General features: G+C 38.3%; 1 protein-coding gene across 1 annotated transcript in view; it reads right to left on the bottom strand.

The window, feature by feature from the left end:
* Positions 1-951, bottom strand: part of znrf3 (zinc and ring finger 3) — a 75,535-nt gene extending 74,584 nt beyond the window's left edge. Inside the window, exon 1 of the mRNA XM_036527121.1 lies at positions 503-951. Coding sequence (XP_036383014.1) covers positions 503-730 — 228 coding nt within the window. The 5' untranslated portion in view covers positions 731-951. The remainder of the gene's footprint in view (positions 1-502) is intronic.
* Positions 952-16,686: the final 15,735 nt, after the last annotated feature.

The following is a 16,686-nucleotide window of genomic DNA, read 5'->3' as shown; positions in this document are numbered from 1 at the left end:
TTCTCCACAAAACGATGGCACTTTAGTAGCCTATTGAACTTACATGAAACATGTTTCTGTTACTTTTTTGGTTGGAGCACAATTTCATGTTGTGATGTGAGGATCAAGTCGATTTGGAGGCATACTATTTTAACTACAAAATAGCGTGCAGTTTCAAAAAGTTTACAAATAGTACATAAACTAGTTTCTGACCGCTCGTTCCAAATACACATTCCCATATTAACGATGCATACTCAGCTCTTAGGTTTCATGCCAAAAAGTTACAATGTGCATGTTTTATTGTGAACTGAAGTCCACTACTGCCTCTACAAGATAGAAGCCATCTTGTGACCACATAGCTAACAAGCTAGTACCATCCTCACATAAATAGTGCCCCGACCCCCCCCCTCCAAAAAAATAAAGTAGTCAGGAGAGCTTTAAAAGTATCAAGAACATCAGCCGCTTAATCGCACGTCAAAGCAATTTAACTTTTATTCTCGAGAATGCTGTAATGTTTCCTTACCTGCACGATCTCGCCCTCCGCACTGATAGTGGCTCCCGCTTTAGAGAATCGTCCTTGCAAACCTGTAGTGTAAGTAGTATAATCTCCATTGGGACTTGACTCAAATAACACTACTTCCACAAAGGCAGTATCCTTGGCGAAGACGGTTCCCAAAGAAGCAGTGACCAGAATGATCACCAAGACCACCGAATTGGCTACACAATCTAACCCTCTCCTTGGTAAAATCATCTTGCCGGCTGGATCAGCGCCGATCGGAACATAATTTCCAGGTTTTTTGGGATAAGCCCTTGGCTAGTTGTGGAATTAAATCTCAGTGAAAACGTGGTGTTGAAGAAGACAATCTTTTCTAGACTGTGCAACGAAAACTCTGTAGCATATACTGGACGTGTTTATTTCACCATTGCAGCCTTGTCGCTTACAAGGCTCTATCTATGCTGCTTCTCTCTCTCCCTCTCTCTCGCTCGCTCTTTCCAGCTCTACAAAGCGGATCTCCTTTGATCTCCAAACACGTGATTTTTTTAGTTTTTTTTTTCCAAAAGGGTTATCCCCACCCACCAATCTTCCTGACCCTTTACTTTCCACTCCCAGCTTTCGGCTGCCATTCCACAGTTAAGGAGGCGCGATGCTGTTCGTCGTGCGCCCAAAGAAAATGCACTGTAAATGAGAAAACTAAAATAGCTGTCCGTCATAATAGTATAATTTCATTTCCGGATATTCTATATTGTGATTTATATGAAGGAGTACGTATAAATACGATGAAGATTTAAACTCAACAGGCTGATAGATTTCAAAATATATAGGCCTAATTGTCGTCGTAACCTCAGTTTTTAAATTGGCTGCATGTGAACTGCATATGGATTAAATGGGTGCAATCTATTTTAAGCCCTTATACACAAGTAATTTTCTTGATGGGTTAGAAAAAAACATTTTGGATGTGAACTACCTTAAATGATACGTACCCCTCTTCAAAGCACTCTTCAGTTCAAGCAGGCTAACTTTTCAAACCCGTTTCGAAGTATTTCCTTCTCCACCGTTACAATTGTATCCTTGAAGTTCCGAGGAATTAGCTCACTTCAAAGCACTATCACAGTCACTTTGTTATACGGTGTAGCTATGCAGTTTATTCAACAAATAGAGTGTATCCTCACCACACAACCTTCTATGTATCACGTTTCTAAACGGGAAATCAACAGAACAGTTCATTTTCAAGCGTACACTCTGCTCATTCGACTAAGTGAAAACGTGTTCTCTTATGATATAATGTTAAATGTAGACATAATACATGCAATTTAAATTTCAATATGAGTGGCAAGTGTCAAAGTTTGATAAATTATTGTAGCTTTAACATAAATACTTTGCCGATGTGCAACACTATGTACAAACTAACGTTTATACATGTTTTTACATATGTTGTTAACCATGTTTTAAATATATTGTTTTATTTTTTTTAATTTGTTTTTACATACGCTCTGATGTGACCATTTATGTTGTGAGAGAAAAAATATATATTTTCCTATTCTAACATACAGCCATGCCTCTTATTTACTTTTAGTGTGGGACAACTCAAAAATGAAACAATCCTCAGAGCCTTCCCTCTGTTCGCATTCTCCAAGAGGAGCTCTGACAGCCTAATTACAGATAATTTCAGCATTTCAAAAGTAATGCTGTCCTGTGGTGTTAAGAGATTGTATCTTTACATACAGTCTGACAAACAGACATTAATTGTTTGCAACGGTACCCTCGGCAAAGCTTGCATTTCTGAAGCTTCTATGGAATTGAGTTTATGTTAATAAATGTATTTTCTTATACACTCTGTGGGAAATTGTTCTTGAACATAAACACCAGGAAACACTTAGACACAGGAGGCTACAACAAACAAAACATTGTACAGTTGAATTCAACATTCAGTCCTTAGACAGCAAATGTGCACTGTCCAAGAAATAATTATTTATAATATATTTCCTTTTTTTTTCAAGAAACAAAGGTATATTTGTGCAGAACATAAAGGCCTTTGGAATTCAGAGCTCATTGTATGTCTTGTTGGAGATCCTGCATGGACTCTGTAGGCTCCAGTCTGTTCAGTTCAGAAAGCTTTTATTCCTTGGGTCCTGGCACAGTGCAGGTCCTAGGACAGTGGAACCACATAATCATTATCAGAAGGAGACAATTCCTATTGAAATAATCAAGCACTGTAGACTTTTGCAGTAGAGGCACCCTGGTCAGTTGTCAAAACGTCTTTGTACTTGTACAATATGATTTTCACCCCACATGTGTAAGTACAATATTAGTTTCTTGTTCAGCAGGGGTCTCTGACTCAAATCCCATGGGTCATTTGTGTTCCCTAAGACGTCACCATCTGGCTAGTAGTTCACAGGGGGAGTCATTTGCGACTAGACCACTTAACCTTTTAATATAGGCAATTACCACTTTTTTTGAACAATATCACATTTTAGCATGCTAGATTGAGTTTTCTTAGTAGACACTTCAAAGACAACAAGTAAAGGTTATAATCATCCAGCACTCTAAAAGAGTTTTCTGCCATTGCATCAAAGACCTTACGAATGAGTACTCGTGTGTCCATGCTACTCCTGGTGGCCTAGCCGTAGCACAATTCTGACCCATAACCAAGTATAATTATCAAATAATAAATGCATGATTACAATTTAACCAGTCAATTAAATTTCAGGTAATAAAGTCAAACTCCTCACTCATCCTCAGTCCTACAATAGCTTGTAACCCTATGAATTTACATGCAAAATGCCCTTGACCCTTTTTGCTATGCTTAAAGATTGCATTTGGTTTCCAGGTTGTTTGCATCTGACAACTGGAGTGATCTCCATCTGCTTTTAACAAGCAGTTTTTTTTAAATTATTGAGATATTATCGTGGCCTCAAAGTATTATTCAGACAGTAACCAACACATCTGAAAGTGATATAAAATAATCACTTTAAATCTGATATTTTCTTTGGGAAAAAATACACCAGTTTGGATAGAAATGCCAGACAAGGTAAATTTTCCTTGAAATTATGTGTATCATTTGTATGCCATGATTTAAATCAGTTCACCTTTGAATGTATGTAACATTAAGTATACTCACAGAACTTCACAAAAAATAGCAAGCTTGCCCAGCGAAATGCACCTTAGACCAGTGATGGAAAGGAATCCTTCCGAGGCACTTGAGAATATCACTGGATTCAGCCTGTTGTCAGCTGTGGCAGTGATTATGAAAACCAACTGCGGGGCCTTTTTAGGTCAAGAATGCAGCTTTCTTGAAAAAAAAAAAAAAAAAACCGTGGAGGAGCTTGAAAATGGTCCCCATATGTTCTGATTGAGAATGTTAAGTTAGGCAAAACAATTCAAAGGGGTTCACTGAATTTAAAGCAGGATTTTTTTTGCCTCTAGCACATCAATTATTTGCAGGTCATGTTTCAGTGATGTCATCCAAGTTCTGGATGTTGATCAGCTCCATATGTCCTTTTGCACTAAATTCTACTCTCCATATTGCTTACTATGGAAGTGCATGAGTCTGTATGTAAGGACTGTGGAGAGCTATCTTTTCTAAGTGAGTAACCTCCAAGAAACCTAAGCTGAATATATTCCTAGCAGACATGCAAGTGCAAATGCAATTCCCAGTAAAAACAGAACATTTATATCATCTCCTAAGCTCTGAAATGCACTTGTCAGTGACTTCTCTGTCTGCAGTGTCATAAGCAAATGTTAATGATCGATAAAGCCATTTTTGAGAAAAAAAAATCTAATCAAATTTTATGCAGAAGGCTCAAATTGTTGCCTCCTTAGTTCAAATAACAGAAAAGCAGTGCATCTGTTTTGCTAGTCATGCAAAGTGGGACTTCTCTAAATGGATCTAGGTGAGCCTGTGTAATGCTGTCCTCCTGGGAGAGAGGAACTCTAGAGTAATTGGCCCAGTTTGTTTGTGGCTTACCAAAGTGCTGCCAGGGAAATGACCTCTCTGGAGGCAAAGGAGGAACATTGTATCCCTTAAACACTGACATTGAGAATGATATGCTAAAGCTGAATTCCAAATATTGGGGAGAGCTTTCAACACACACAATCATTTACATGGGTCAATCTTAAATCATTGTTAACAAGATCAATCCACATGTTTTTGTGTTAAGTATTAAAGCAACAGCTGACTCTGTGTTTACTAGTAAAGGCAAGTATTTATTTTACTGTGATATATAAAAGCAGTAGCAAGCTGCTTGCACAGCTAACACATGCACCCATTTGCACTGCATGGAAACCATAGACAACCATAAAGTCTGGAAGTCCTGAGTGCTTTTCATTAAACAACAGAGTTCTGGTCACAGTCACTCAATTATTAAAGGCTTGACTTTCAAACATCTCATAAAATTCTGAGGGATGTGGTTGAGTATGCTTCCAGATAGCTCAATGAATTTTTAAAGGAGTTCTTGCAAGTCCAAACTGATATTATAACTTCTTCCTGGGAGTCTTAAATAGCAACAGCATTACATTATAAATAAAGTAAGGGCTGCCTTTTTGATGCAAGCACAATGAATATCTTAATACAGTGCATTACTTATTGTAATTGCAGGATGTGCAACTTGTTTGGATGTACCAACATTGCTGTGCTGTTTATTTTCTTTTACTGTTGTTGCGTTTTTATACATTTTGTGTAAATTGTATTCAAATAAACAGCAAATGAGGATTTATTGCTAAAGGGACAAGACCAAAGGTGGTGATTGTGATTGGTTGGAAGGTATTTGTTGATTTAGCGTAGCCACTGAAAAGACCCCAGCTTCTTTTACTTCCAGATATCCCGTATAGTATTTGACCACCATTACACCACAAGAAATTGAGCACTAATTCAGATTTCTTGTAAATCAAGTGCTCTGAATAAATGGACTTGATGAAAGCAGAGTTTCCTGCTCCAGTGCACAGAAAACCAAAACTGTTTGACGTTTAACTTGCTTGCTATTTTCCAGTGGCTGTCTTTCTTCGAATCAATAATTACTCCTACAGCAGTTGAGAACAATGAGAGATGACCTCTTGCTCAAATTGTGTTACCAAAGATGCATTGCAACATGCCCAAAGTAAAATCACAGTTTACCCATGTGAGTGTGTGCAAAATGGTTGTTACTAGGTACTATTTTTTCCAATTTAAAAAGGAAAAACAAAAGGAAAATACAATGTAGATAATTATAAAAGAAAATTCCCCCATCCCTGTCCATGCGTAAAACAATCAATTATTTTCATCTTCCCACATCAGCACTTGATGTAACACAGGCCTCACGAGATGAGTAAGGCCACTATTGCTTCATATGTGAAAGGGCAGTAGTGATAAAAGCAAATCTGCTGCATGGGACAGGGCAGGCCTGTGGTTCATTAGAAGATCTGCTATCCCTCTGGAGGAGGAAACACTCTCCAATAAAGCTTAAAAATAAATGGTCATTCAATAAGTCAAGAGAGCAAGAGAAAGAAAAAAAAAAACGCATTCACTAAACGATATGCTCTGCCTACTTTTCATAAAATCATCAAAAGCATATGACGCATTAAAAAATGCATTTGATGTGGGCGTACATGAAAAGGAAATTATGAAGCAAAATCCTCTGAGTCTGTTTTCAGTAACCAAGGCTCTTTTTTGGGGGGCCTCGCTGTTTTCAAGCAAATTCCATGCTGTGTCAGAGTGGTGGTGCAGAATGCTGATTCTGGATATCTCTGAGATACTGTTTTAGTATCTCGCTCTCGTACGGAGCACCACATCCTGTTGGCCACAGAAAAGCCTCAAGCAGGATGGCAGTCAGAAAGCCCCAGTCGATTCCAGACTAAAACTCTCAAAAACTCTGGCAGTTTTTCGCCTGCCTGCTGATCAACGATGGCTCACCATATTAAACACACAATGTAAGACAACACCGAGTACAGGGAAATTCAGCCCTGCTACTTTTCAAAGTATGCCTGTGATTACTGGTTGGCCATTATTTGCTTTGCTGAAAAGCAAATTTCATCTAATCAGAGAGAATGAACCTCCACTAACTGTAATTGTGTTGAAGGAAAATAAAACATAAAAGACCTTGACAAAATATTCCCAGAACACCTTTTTTAAGGGTTTTTTTTTTTTAGCTGAATGGCAATTGTATTAATGACCACTTCAGACTTTCATTGTTGTAGACACCTTATTGAAGCCGAGGTTCCTGTAGCATGTTTTCTTTGCCACATTTGTGGCCTGGTCTTGTTGAACTGGCCATTGCAAAACTGAACACAATAATAATGCTGACAGTAATCACAGCATCAACCTAAAACACACACAAGGCACCAGATAGCTGTAGGTTCAAATCCAAGTAGACGTAATGCTCATGTACAGTATGATTGATCATTAAAATATACATTACCATGATCATTACAGTACATAGGCTGTAAATAAATAAAATGGGAAATATAAGCCATGGATGTTACCCCGGATAATCACTTTAGGTAAGTAAATGAGTCATGGAATAAAATCCTATAGTCAACTGATGATCGATAGGGTTCAATGCACCTTGTTTTAAATGTTTATTGTGTCATGGTAAGGAAAAGAATTTATGGTAGTACTAGCACTGAACACAGATGATCTGACTAGGGGCATGAGACAATGTAATACCCCCAATATATATTTTGAAAAGACACAATACAATATTATCCACACAGTAGTTGCGCTCAATGCTTATAGCTTCACATTTTTTTCCCCACACATGTGGCAGTCAGATAGACTGTCACATTCTCATAGACAGGCTAATACCCTGAATCTGTGTGACAGACACACATTCACACAGGGGCGGATAAACAAAGAAATGCACTTGTAAATAAACTGCACTCTTTCAGTTTATCTCAATCAATGGGTGAACCATTTTTATTCTGCGCAGAAAAATCAATGGCACAGAAGCGGGGTGGAGAATCAATATTGCATCATTTTCATTAATGGGTGCGCATTTGGTTTAGCGTTCAATTCATGTATGTTTTCCATTTAATCAGAGGGTAGAAACGGTCTGTCCATAACCAGTACCGTGGAACTCGGTGCGGGGAAGTCTTGCTGTCAAACAAATGAAGCACTCGATTTTACCGCCTCAAAATCTATACGGAGAAATGTCGATCTAGCTGAGGGGGAGGTTAGTGATTATAATGTTGAAGAAGGCACAGAGAGGAACAGTAGAGCCAGCACCTAGCTCTCCTGAGTCGTTAAAAAGATACTTTCAAAGCGCGTAGCGATGTTACAGAGGGCAACTATTTAGAAAGAGCGTGGTTCGACCTCAGGGACAGATATGTCATTTCAAATTTAAACTCGCCGTGCCTAAACACAGTACACCCTTCAAGGGTAAATCTTTAATAAAAACAGCAAACATAATCTGAGAACATCAGCTACATTTTGTTGTAGAAACGACCGTCAGTTGTAAAAACGATTCTCTGTCAATTTGATCTACCGCAATCACATGCGTTTCCATAACGTTCCATGGTGGACTACTGAGGGAATACGTCACCACGGCACAGAGAAACGAGATTCATAAAGAAGAACGCTGACGTGCATGTCACTGATAATGTGTCCTTGAGGCAATGACACCAAAGTTCAGGACCAGAGAGAATCAATCAGTGAATAGAGAAACCACTGTCTTCATTGTACATGCTTACGATAATCCTCACGATATTACCATGTGTAAAAACGGAACGGGACTCAGTCGTGAAGTTTTGGGACTTGCACGTTGTTCGTTGCGACTGTGCACATGACTCCAACAAAAGCCAACTAACCAGCAGAAAAAAAGTTGTCGTTTTTGTATTTCCAATGCTGCCCTCTTGTGGTGAATAAAATGTTGTCACTGTGCTGAGGGAACGCGTCCTTGCGGAGACCACACAGCTGTACGATTTTCCGAACAGCCTCTCCACTCACACTGCCATAAAATAAACTCCTCACAGCCATGAAAAGAATCAGCAGGCTTTTCATATCTAGCAAGCTTTGATAATTATTTTGAATCCACTTGGGGCCTCATCTCTGGAATTTCTTGTGCATACAAAGCAAAACCAAAGCAGAACTGTTTTGTTCTCATGTTACCCTCACACCACTACGGGGTTATTGTGATCAAAGAATTTTCTACAGCTGTCTGTTGCTCCCAAAAAGCATATTTATAAAAACTACAATTATCACTTCATGTCAAAATATAGAGTGTAGCGTTCAGTATATATAACGATTCAGAATTATATAAATACCCGTTAAATAGTTGCTATGTGTTTATATTTAATTAATGTGAGATTCATCAATGTCAAAGAGTGAGGTGAAAAACAATTCATTTCGCTGGAATGGATAACGGTAATCAGGTTTAAGCCAGATATCACATTGTTCCACAATAGGCTATGTTGTTTGTTGAGTGACATACCTGTTCCTCATGAAATAAAGTTCAATACAAAATAGCAACACAAAGACAAACATATGGCATTGAAAAAAGAAACATCAACTTGCCTTATACTCACATAACTGTCATACCTCTGGTTGTTGGACATGCTTCCAAAAGCTTCCAAAAGAAAGTACTGGGTAGTAAATAATATACTAATAAACATATTTTGAATATATAAATTAAGGATTTACAATTTCATTTTTCCTTAGACAATAAGATGCCATTTAGGCTACCAGATAATAAACAAATGTGTATTTTTCAACAGAACATGATGAATCACGTTTTAAGTGGTTACACAGTAAATGTTCATGTTCAGGTTGTACAGCTATCCGAACAATTAGCCTTTTCCAGGTTCTGAATGTGATTTCCTTTATCTATTAGAGGAATTTTTGAGGTAAGGAAAAAGAATTACACTGAGCCACCTGAGACAGGGAAACAGACAGGCTCGAGGACAACTGACATGGAGAAGCTGACACCTATTTACCTGTCTGCGGCAGAGCACCAGATGAGCGATCGCCTCGATGAGGTAGTGAAACAATGAGCAATTACCTGTGTTAGTTAACGAAACAAACAAGTGATCACCTGTCTGGGATGCTGAAACAGATGTTCACCTATCTGAGGGGGAGAAGCAGACAAGCAATTACCTACTCAGGTGAAGATATGGTTGAGCGATCACCTATCTTGAGTAGAGAAACTGACGAGTGCTCACCTGTTTTAGGTGCAGAAACAGATGTTCACCTATCTGAGGTGGAGAAATAAACGAGTGCACACTATTCTGAGGTGAAGGAGCAGCAGGCTCTTATGCTCTGCACTATTCTCTGACTTGACTAACTTGTTATGTAGCTGACTGCTAAATTATGTGGCATTGGCTATGCTAATGATACATGACTTTCTTGTGAAGGTGAAGCAATTCTGAGGCCCATGCTTACAGCTGCCCCCTGTTTATCATCTGGACAAGACAATAAAATCTCTGCCCTTCAGACTTAGCACAGATGAGGGAGAACGTGCTTCTGGTCAATCTGGTCGTCATAAGACAAATGTCTCCTGCTCGATAGCAATTCTTTTTCTTTAGGTAAGCCCATTTCTGTACAGCTTTTGATGCTCTCATTGTTTGTTCACTCTAATAGGGTTATGTGGGTTCTTATGTTGAATGATTAGAAATTTCTTAAACCTGGCCACCCATACTATTTACATATGCTGTTCACCATTGGCTCCTATACATAGCTATCATAGTTATCTTTGACATGGGTTCCTCAGTCCTACACACACACGCACACACACACACACACACACACACACACACACTCACACTCAGATGTTTACAATTTGCAGAATTTTTGGAGTTCTTTTATAAAGTCATTTTTCATGCAAAGTATATAAACAACAGAAGAATGAAATACATTTCAGTCAATTCCTTTCCTCTGAAGTCAATAGCCAACACACACTGTCATGGGGAAAACATCTCCAACTGGGGGTATGGGCCCCTAATTGCTTTATGTAATAATACGCGGCAGTGTTGCACTCTTTGGGGAACTGTGAATGCAAATGCTGCCTTCCTCATCATCTCTTTTCTTCATTAAAGCATAACGTCAGCATGGCTGCAACAAAGGAACAATTCACAGAGGGAGTTCTAATTTATGCGCGGAAAGCTCAGTGATGTGCAGATTGCACATTTTAGAATGGATTCTTCAGTATTTATAGTAACCAAACCTTCGCTGTGTTTACTTGTCAGGGTGTCTATAATATAGATACAAAATAGGTGTGCATTATATGGATCAAAATACTTGTTTGTAAAGAAAAGTTCTCTCCTTTGTGATCAGTTTTACATTTAAGTTATTCTACCAGTCTACCAGTCTAAACCCTAAGTAAGCATTTGGGCAAAGTATGAAACATTTTTAATGGTGATTTAATGAAAAAAAAAAAAATAACATTACACTTTTCAAATTGTTTAATTATTCAGAATATGAGATTTGAAATACTAAGCTGTCTATGGGCAACCCACCCTAGTCAGTGATTTTTTTCCCCCTGGGGTAGCATTTGCTTTGAAGTGCAGATTATGGAGAGCTATTTTAATAGGCCTTAATGCACCAAAGAACGACGTCGACAGCTGTCTCCAGGGGAAAGCAGGGTCTTGAGAGAGAAACCCTTTTTGTAGTGGGGTGGGGCGCTTGCTGCTTTGTTGCAAGCAAGGACAGGTATATTCCCAGAGGAGACAAAGAGAGCAAACAACCACACATACACTTTATCTTTCCAATCTATGGCCATTATTTCAGATCACTCATTATAAATGTTTATTTATAAAGCATAAAAAACATTGCATTGAGTAGGTATGTACACACACACAAGAGCATGATGAATTAACAGTGTGCCACACTAGATGGCGCTGCACTAAGAAAATGTATTGTGAGGCCTTGGATGCAATGGCAGATTCTTTTCAAACCTTTTTTTTTGGTAGTCGTTAAGGCATGAAAAGTATTTTAGCATCCATAATCTCAAAGTATGAACCAAGAACTGTCATTTCCCAACTCAGCACTCGCTTAAAAGATCAACTTGAGATCAAAAAGAAATGAATGAATATTTTTCTTTAATTTTCATGAAACACATGGTCATAGTTTGCATTAAAGGCTGTCAGCTCAGGGTCTACTACAAACCGATGCCCATAGACAGACATATTGTTAATCAAGTAATGTAACAGTAAAACTGGGAAATTATTTTTATGCATTGCTAAAATGACAACAAAAATAATTTTTGCAGCTTGATACAGCAGAGTTTTACGCATATGCCTAATGCTGTTTGGGGCAATGTCAAAATCCATGTTAGTAGGGCAGTTCCATAGAAGACACGCATGATGTGCATGCTAGCAACCAAGCTGAAGACTGCTCAGTATAACAATCTACTAAAATCCTTTGTTCATCAAGTGACATGAGTCTGAGTAGGGGATTGTGGGTAATTGATCTGTTTACCTACATGTCCAGTGCTGATCGACCAGTGACAGATGTAGAGTGGTACAGTAGTCCCCAAGGGGCTTAGGGGGTAAAAGATGGGCTCATGCCAGCTGCTTTCTATTTTTGTGTGTTCCCAAGAGCTCAGAGACATCGAGCAATGAATTAGGTGATTAAATTATGTCATGATGGAAAGGTGGATGAACAAATCATCCCTGAGAAAGAAGGAGAAAGGTTAAGCCTCTCTCTGAGATACCTTGAATGAGAACAGCTTTTATTTTCATTTGCTGTGGAACATGTCTCTGCACATGCTCCCAGGCCTGATCACCTTGAGCACACAACTAAATAAATCAGATTTTAGGTTCCACATTTGTTTGCTTCAGTTCCTAGAGGAAATGTGGTGCGCAGCTCAATAGCAATGTCTTAGCAATTGCAAAGCATATAGCCGCAGAAACAATGACTGATTCAAACCAGCAACAGAGAAATACAACAGAGAAACCCTGAATACAGTGAAGCTTATAACAGGAAGTACAGAAATATGTGCACATAACTATTTGCTATTGCTAACTAAGTAAAAGGAATTTTATTGTACAATTGCTGTGGATTTAGCAAACCGCATAGCTAGTTTATTTTGTGATGTTGCAACAGCATATCTCCAAATATCACTTTGTAAACCAGCATTGCTTTAATTAATAGCTTGATAGGCACTGTTGTATTGATTTGTATTGAGATTGTTAGCAAAATAGTGAAATACACATAATCAGTTGCTGTTTTGCTTTGTATAACAGATGTTAGCTGACAAGGTATGGTAATATTGTTGTTATCTGAGATATGTTCTAAAAATGGGGAGGAATAGTCATCTAACCACACAGCCACTTCACTAGAATCCGATAAAATCTCTCTCAACGGCCAGGTGGGTAGTTCTAAAAGCTACAAGAGCTAAAAGCTCTGAAAGCTACACTTACCAAAGCATACTCTTATTTGGAATGCCATCTTTGTGCATGCTTGGTATGTCTGACCCTCTCCCTGAGTATAAATTCTAGGGTCTTTTCAAATGCCTATAAATTGTTATTCACTTTGTAGGAATGTTAATATTGCTTTCAAGCTCAAATTACACGTTAATGTTGGTTGATAACTGTAAGATAAACAGCAGGGAATTAAAGAAATCCATTAGATCCCCTCCATTGTGTTTCAGATGGCAAGAGTAGAGAACCAAAGAACAGACCTACCTCTCTTAAAAAGACTGATAATGGATGGGTAATCTTCTCTTTACCTCACAAAATATTTATCTCTACTGCAGTGTGTTAAAATTTGTCATATGATCAAGAGACAGTGGCTTGACAGGCAATTAAATATGTGCAGATTGTACATGACTCTGGCCCACACGAGTATCTGCAGGTTTCTATTCAGCTCTGATAAACGCTTTGCAAACTACTTTTACATATACTACCTGATGCTAGTGCAAAGAAGAGGCCTGACCGGTTGCATTAAAATAATTGCCTTCATCTTCCTTCTGGGGCAGCTGTGTTTCAACCCCAGATTAGGGGGCATTGATGTTTCCGCACGAGTCGCCCAAACTTAACAAAGAGCCCCCAGTGGCCCTCTAATTGATCCTTACATCGTGAGTAGTGAGTGACATGAAAAAGCATGTTCAACCTGGCAGCCTCTGACAAGGATTATGAAATCATTCACCCTAGAGAATCAACATCAAATATGGGCAATAAACAATAACTCAGGGCATCTTCACACCAGTGATGGGTTTATACACTTTTCTCCCTATCTCTGACATTTAAATGCCATTCAGAAGCATTTCCTCAATACCCAACAGCACTGAGGCTGAAAGGTTACAGATAAACTGGTTGCCTAAACTTTTTAATGGTTATTATTAATCATTCATTTCACAGGCATAATCTGCACAAGGATCAGGACAACTCTTTTTATACTGAATAAAGTTTGAGAACACTGTACACAGAGGAAGTAGTGATGGGGATAGCAGATATATCATTTACCAAGTTACAAGCTGGCAGGGCCTACCTTGTAGCCTATCTATACAGCTCCAAGAGTAAGGTCCTTTTTGGGGCTTCCTACAGAAAATAGCACAATGGCCATTCGTTCGAGCTGTTATGAACATTAACCTCTGTGCCAACTAACCTCATGTAAAATACAGAACTTGGAGCCTTATTCTACAGCCATACAATAAACTACCAAACTTTGACCATTTTCTCTGTCTTCCTTAGATTCTTCTTTTTATATTCCTTCTCCATCTTCATCACAGATGTTTTACATATGGACCAGATACAGGGCTTGGTGCATTCCACAATGAAAATTCTGTCTCCACCATTGCTGAAGCTGTGTTCTGATTTGTTGGCTGATTAGGAACATTCTTGAATGGACGTGGTTTAAAACAGAACATCCACAATCAGCACAGGAATGCAGACAGCACTGCTCCTGGACAGAGGATGGAAGGAATGCAGGAGCTGAATAATTTATCATAATAGAATGTTTATGCCTTAATTTTCTTGCTGCATTACATCATTGAAAATATTTCATTACACCCAATCAGTGTATCTCACATTGCTTTCTCCTCACATTTAACAAATTGCAAGTGACTTTATTCCTTCTGCAGAAATGATGATGACCATCTTGGTTGTGCAACCTATAGAGTTAGCTAATTAGCTAAATAAGATGCTAACAGAAAGATTAATAAAATGTTCATACAGCAATATAACAACAGCAGGCTATGAAAACATTTCTCAAATACTAGCTACAAGTCAAAGAGCAGAAGATAGTCTGATATGAGAAATAGCTCTATCTATGATTATAAGGACTGTGTCTGATAGAAGTGCCCAGCAGTGCCAGGTCACCTTACAATACAGTATCTAATTCAATGCATGAATAAATATAGATTAGTAATAGGTATCTTATAATCAATTACATGCAATTGCTTCATTATGTGCACCATTTAACCAAAGGCATGGACATGTACTGTATAATGGATTTTTCCAATGACATGCATTATTATCACTCTATTATGTATCCACTTTGTAAAACAATCAGACCATTTTATTGCTAATAAGTATGTTAAGTGGTAAGCTGTATATTTTACAGAGGTTGTGGGTTAAGCACTGCTCAATTACAAAGGCAACAGGCATCCAAAACCTAATGTAACTAATGTAAACATTAAGTGGCTGTGGATGTGTGTGCTAGTGTGTGTTTCACTAGTGTATGGAACCATGGTCATAATAACATGGGGATGCCCACAATAACCACTTAGTCTCACATATAAGAAGAGGTAACAGTGCTTGCAGGAGTAATATTCCAGCAGGGCCTTGTCTCATGTTAGAAAACTGATAGGGATCTTTGCTGATATTCCAGTGCTTTTAGATGGCTGGGTGTTAAACCTAAACTGAATAAGTGTCAAAATAGTGGAAAGTACTGCATATGTAAATATATGCCTATACACTCTTATGTGATAAAAAAAAGATATGTTATGAAAGTAAACATTCAGGTTGACTCCTCATACAAAAATAATATTCAGAGTATATATATATATATATATATATATATATATATATATATATATATATATATACTCAAAATATTGAAAATATGTAAATTCTTCCTGTTTTGGTATATCGTAATATATTTCTGTGTAGCATTAATATATTTCAAATGCATTTGCAATATATTTTTGGGCTAAACAACACATTTTGGAATATATTATGATATATTTAATTTCTGTATCAGTTTGACATTACATTATGTTATTGGCATTTAGCAGACCTTAGCACCTTACATAGGTAACAATTTTTTACATGTTACTCATTTGTACAGCTGGATATTTACTGGGTTAAGTACCTTGGACAAGGGTAAAATAGCAGCACCCCAGAAGGAAATCAAGCCAACAACCTTTCGTTTAAAGGTCCTCCTCCTTACCACTATGCTACACTGCTGCCCAGAAAATGTTATGTCAACTCACACTTGAATTACAATACAATAAAATAGTAAGAGTGGGCTCCAAATACAGTATATTGAAGTATAACTGCAGACCTGTATGTCATCTGGGGCACCAACCAAAGCTGAACTGAAATGTAGCTTCCTAAGCTATTTAATAATAACACAAGTTTCATGAAGAAAGAAAGATGATTATGTAACTTCTAAGGTTTGAAATATGGCAATGCCACAGATGATAACTGTACACTTTTTAACAGGCTTAATCTATTTGTGTCCTCTACCTCATTTCAGATTTGGGATGGATCCAAAGGCACTGTTGCTAGGGAACCTGACATTACGCTTCATCAGTGTATACGACCCTGAAATTCTATCAAGTGTAAGGACCTCACAAAGACTCTACTTTCTGATTCAAGGGCGAGGGCATAAGAGCTAGTCCCCACACACCAAAGGCCTTACTCATAAGTATGTCTAAAACCTGCGTGTTCATCCTTCCTTACTTGGTTACACATTGTACATGTGCTTGACTGGAAAAGGATACGTGGAGGAGACTCAGAGGCAGCCACAAAGGCCCATCCTATATGCTTTCATGTGGCTCGCAGCGCCCACTCGCCAGAATAAACAGTCAATTAAATTGACCAACAATTAGTTGTTTCCAACTGTGTTGCAGGGGAGGGTTTTTGTGCTTGTAATGATGAGATGAGCCGACTGTAAAGGCAGGCTCCTGGCCTTTGTCATCCTCCTATCCCTATTGCAGGCATGGAGTCCCACACTTATGGAAAAATCCCTCAGCTCACAAGCTGCTCTAAGTCATGCAGCAGCTGGTGGCCCGGTTGCCAGTTTAAATATTGTGGACCAGTTTTCCCACAGCAATGTCTAGCATGGTTAAGAGCTA

Source organism: Megalops cyprinoides, chromosome 4 (assembly GCF_013368585.1).
Source record: "Megalops cyprinoides isolate fMegCyp1 chromosome 4, fMegCyp1.pri, whole genome shotgun sequence".
Taxonomy (NCBI): domain Eukaryota; kingdom Metazoa; phylum Chordata; class Actinopteri; order Elopiformes; family Megalopidae; genus Megalops; species Megalops cyprinoides.
This window is presented reverse-complemented; position numbering and strand designations above follow the sequence as displayed.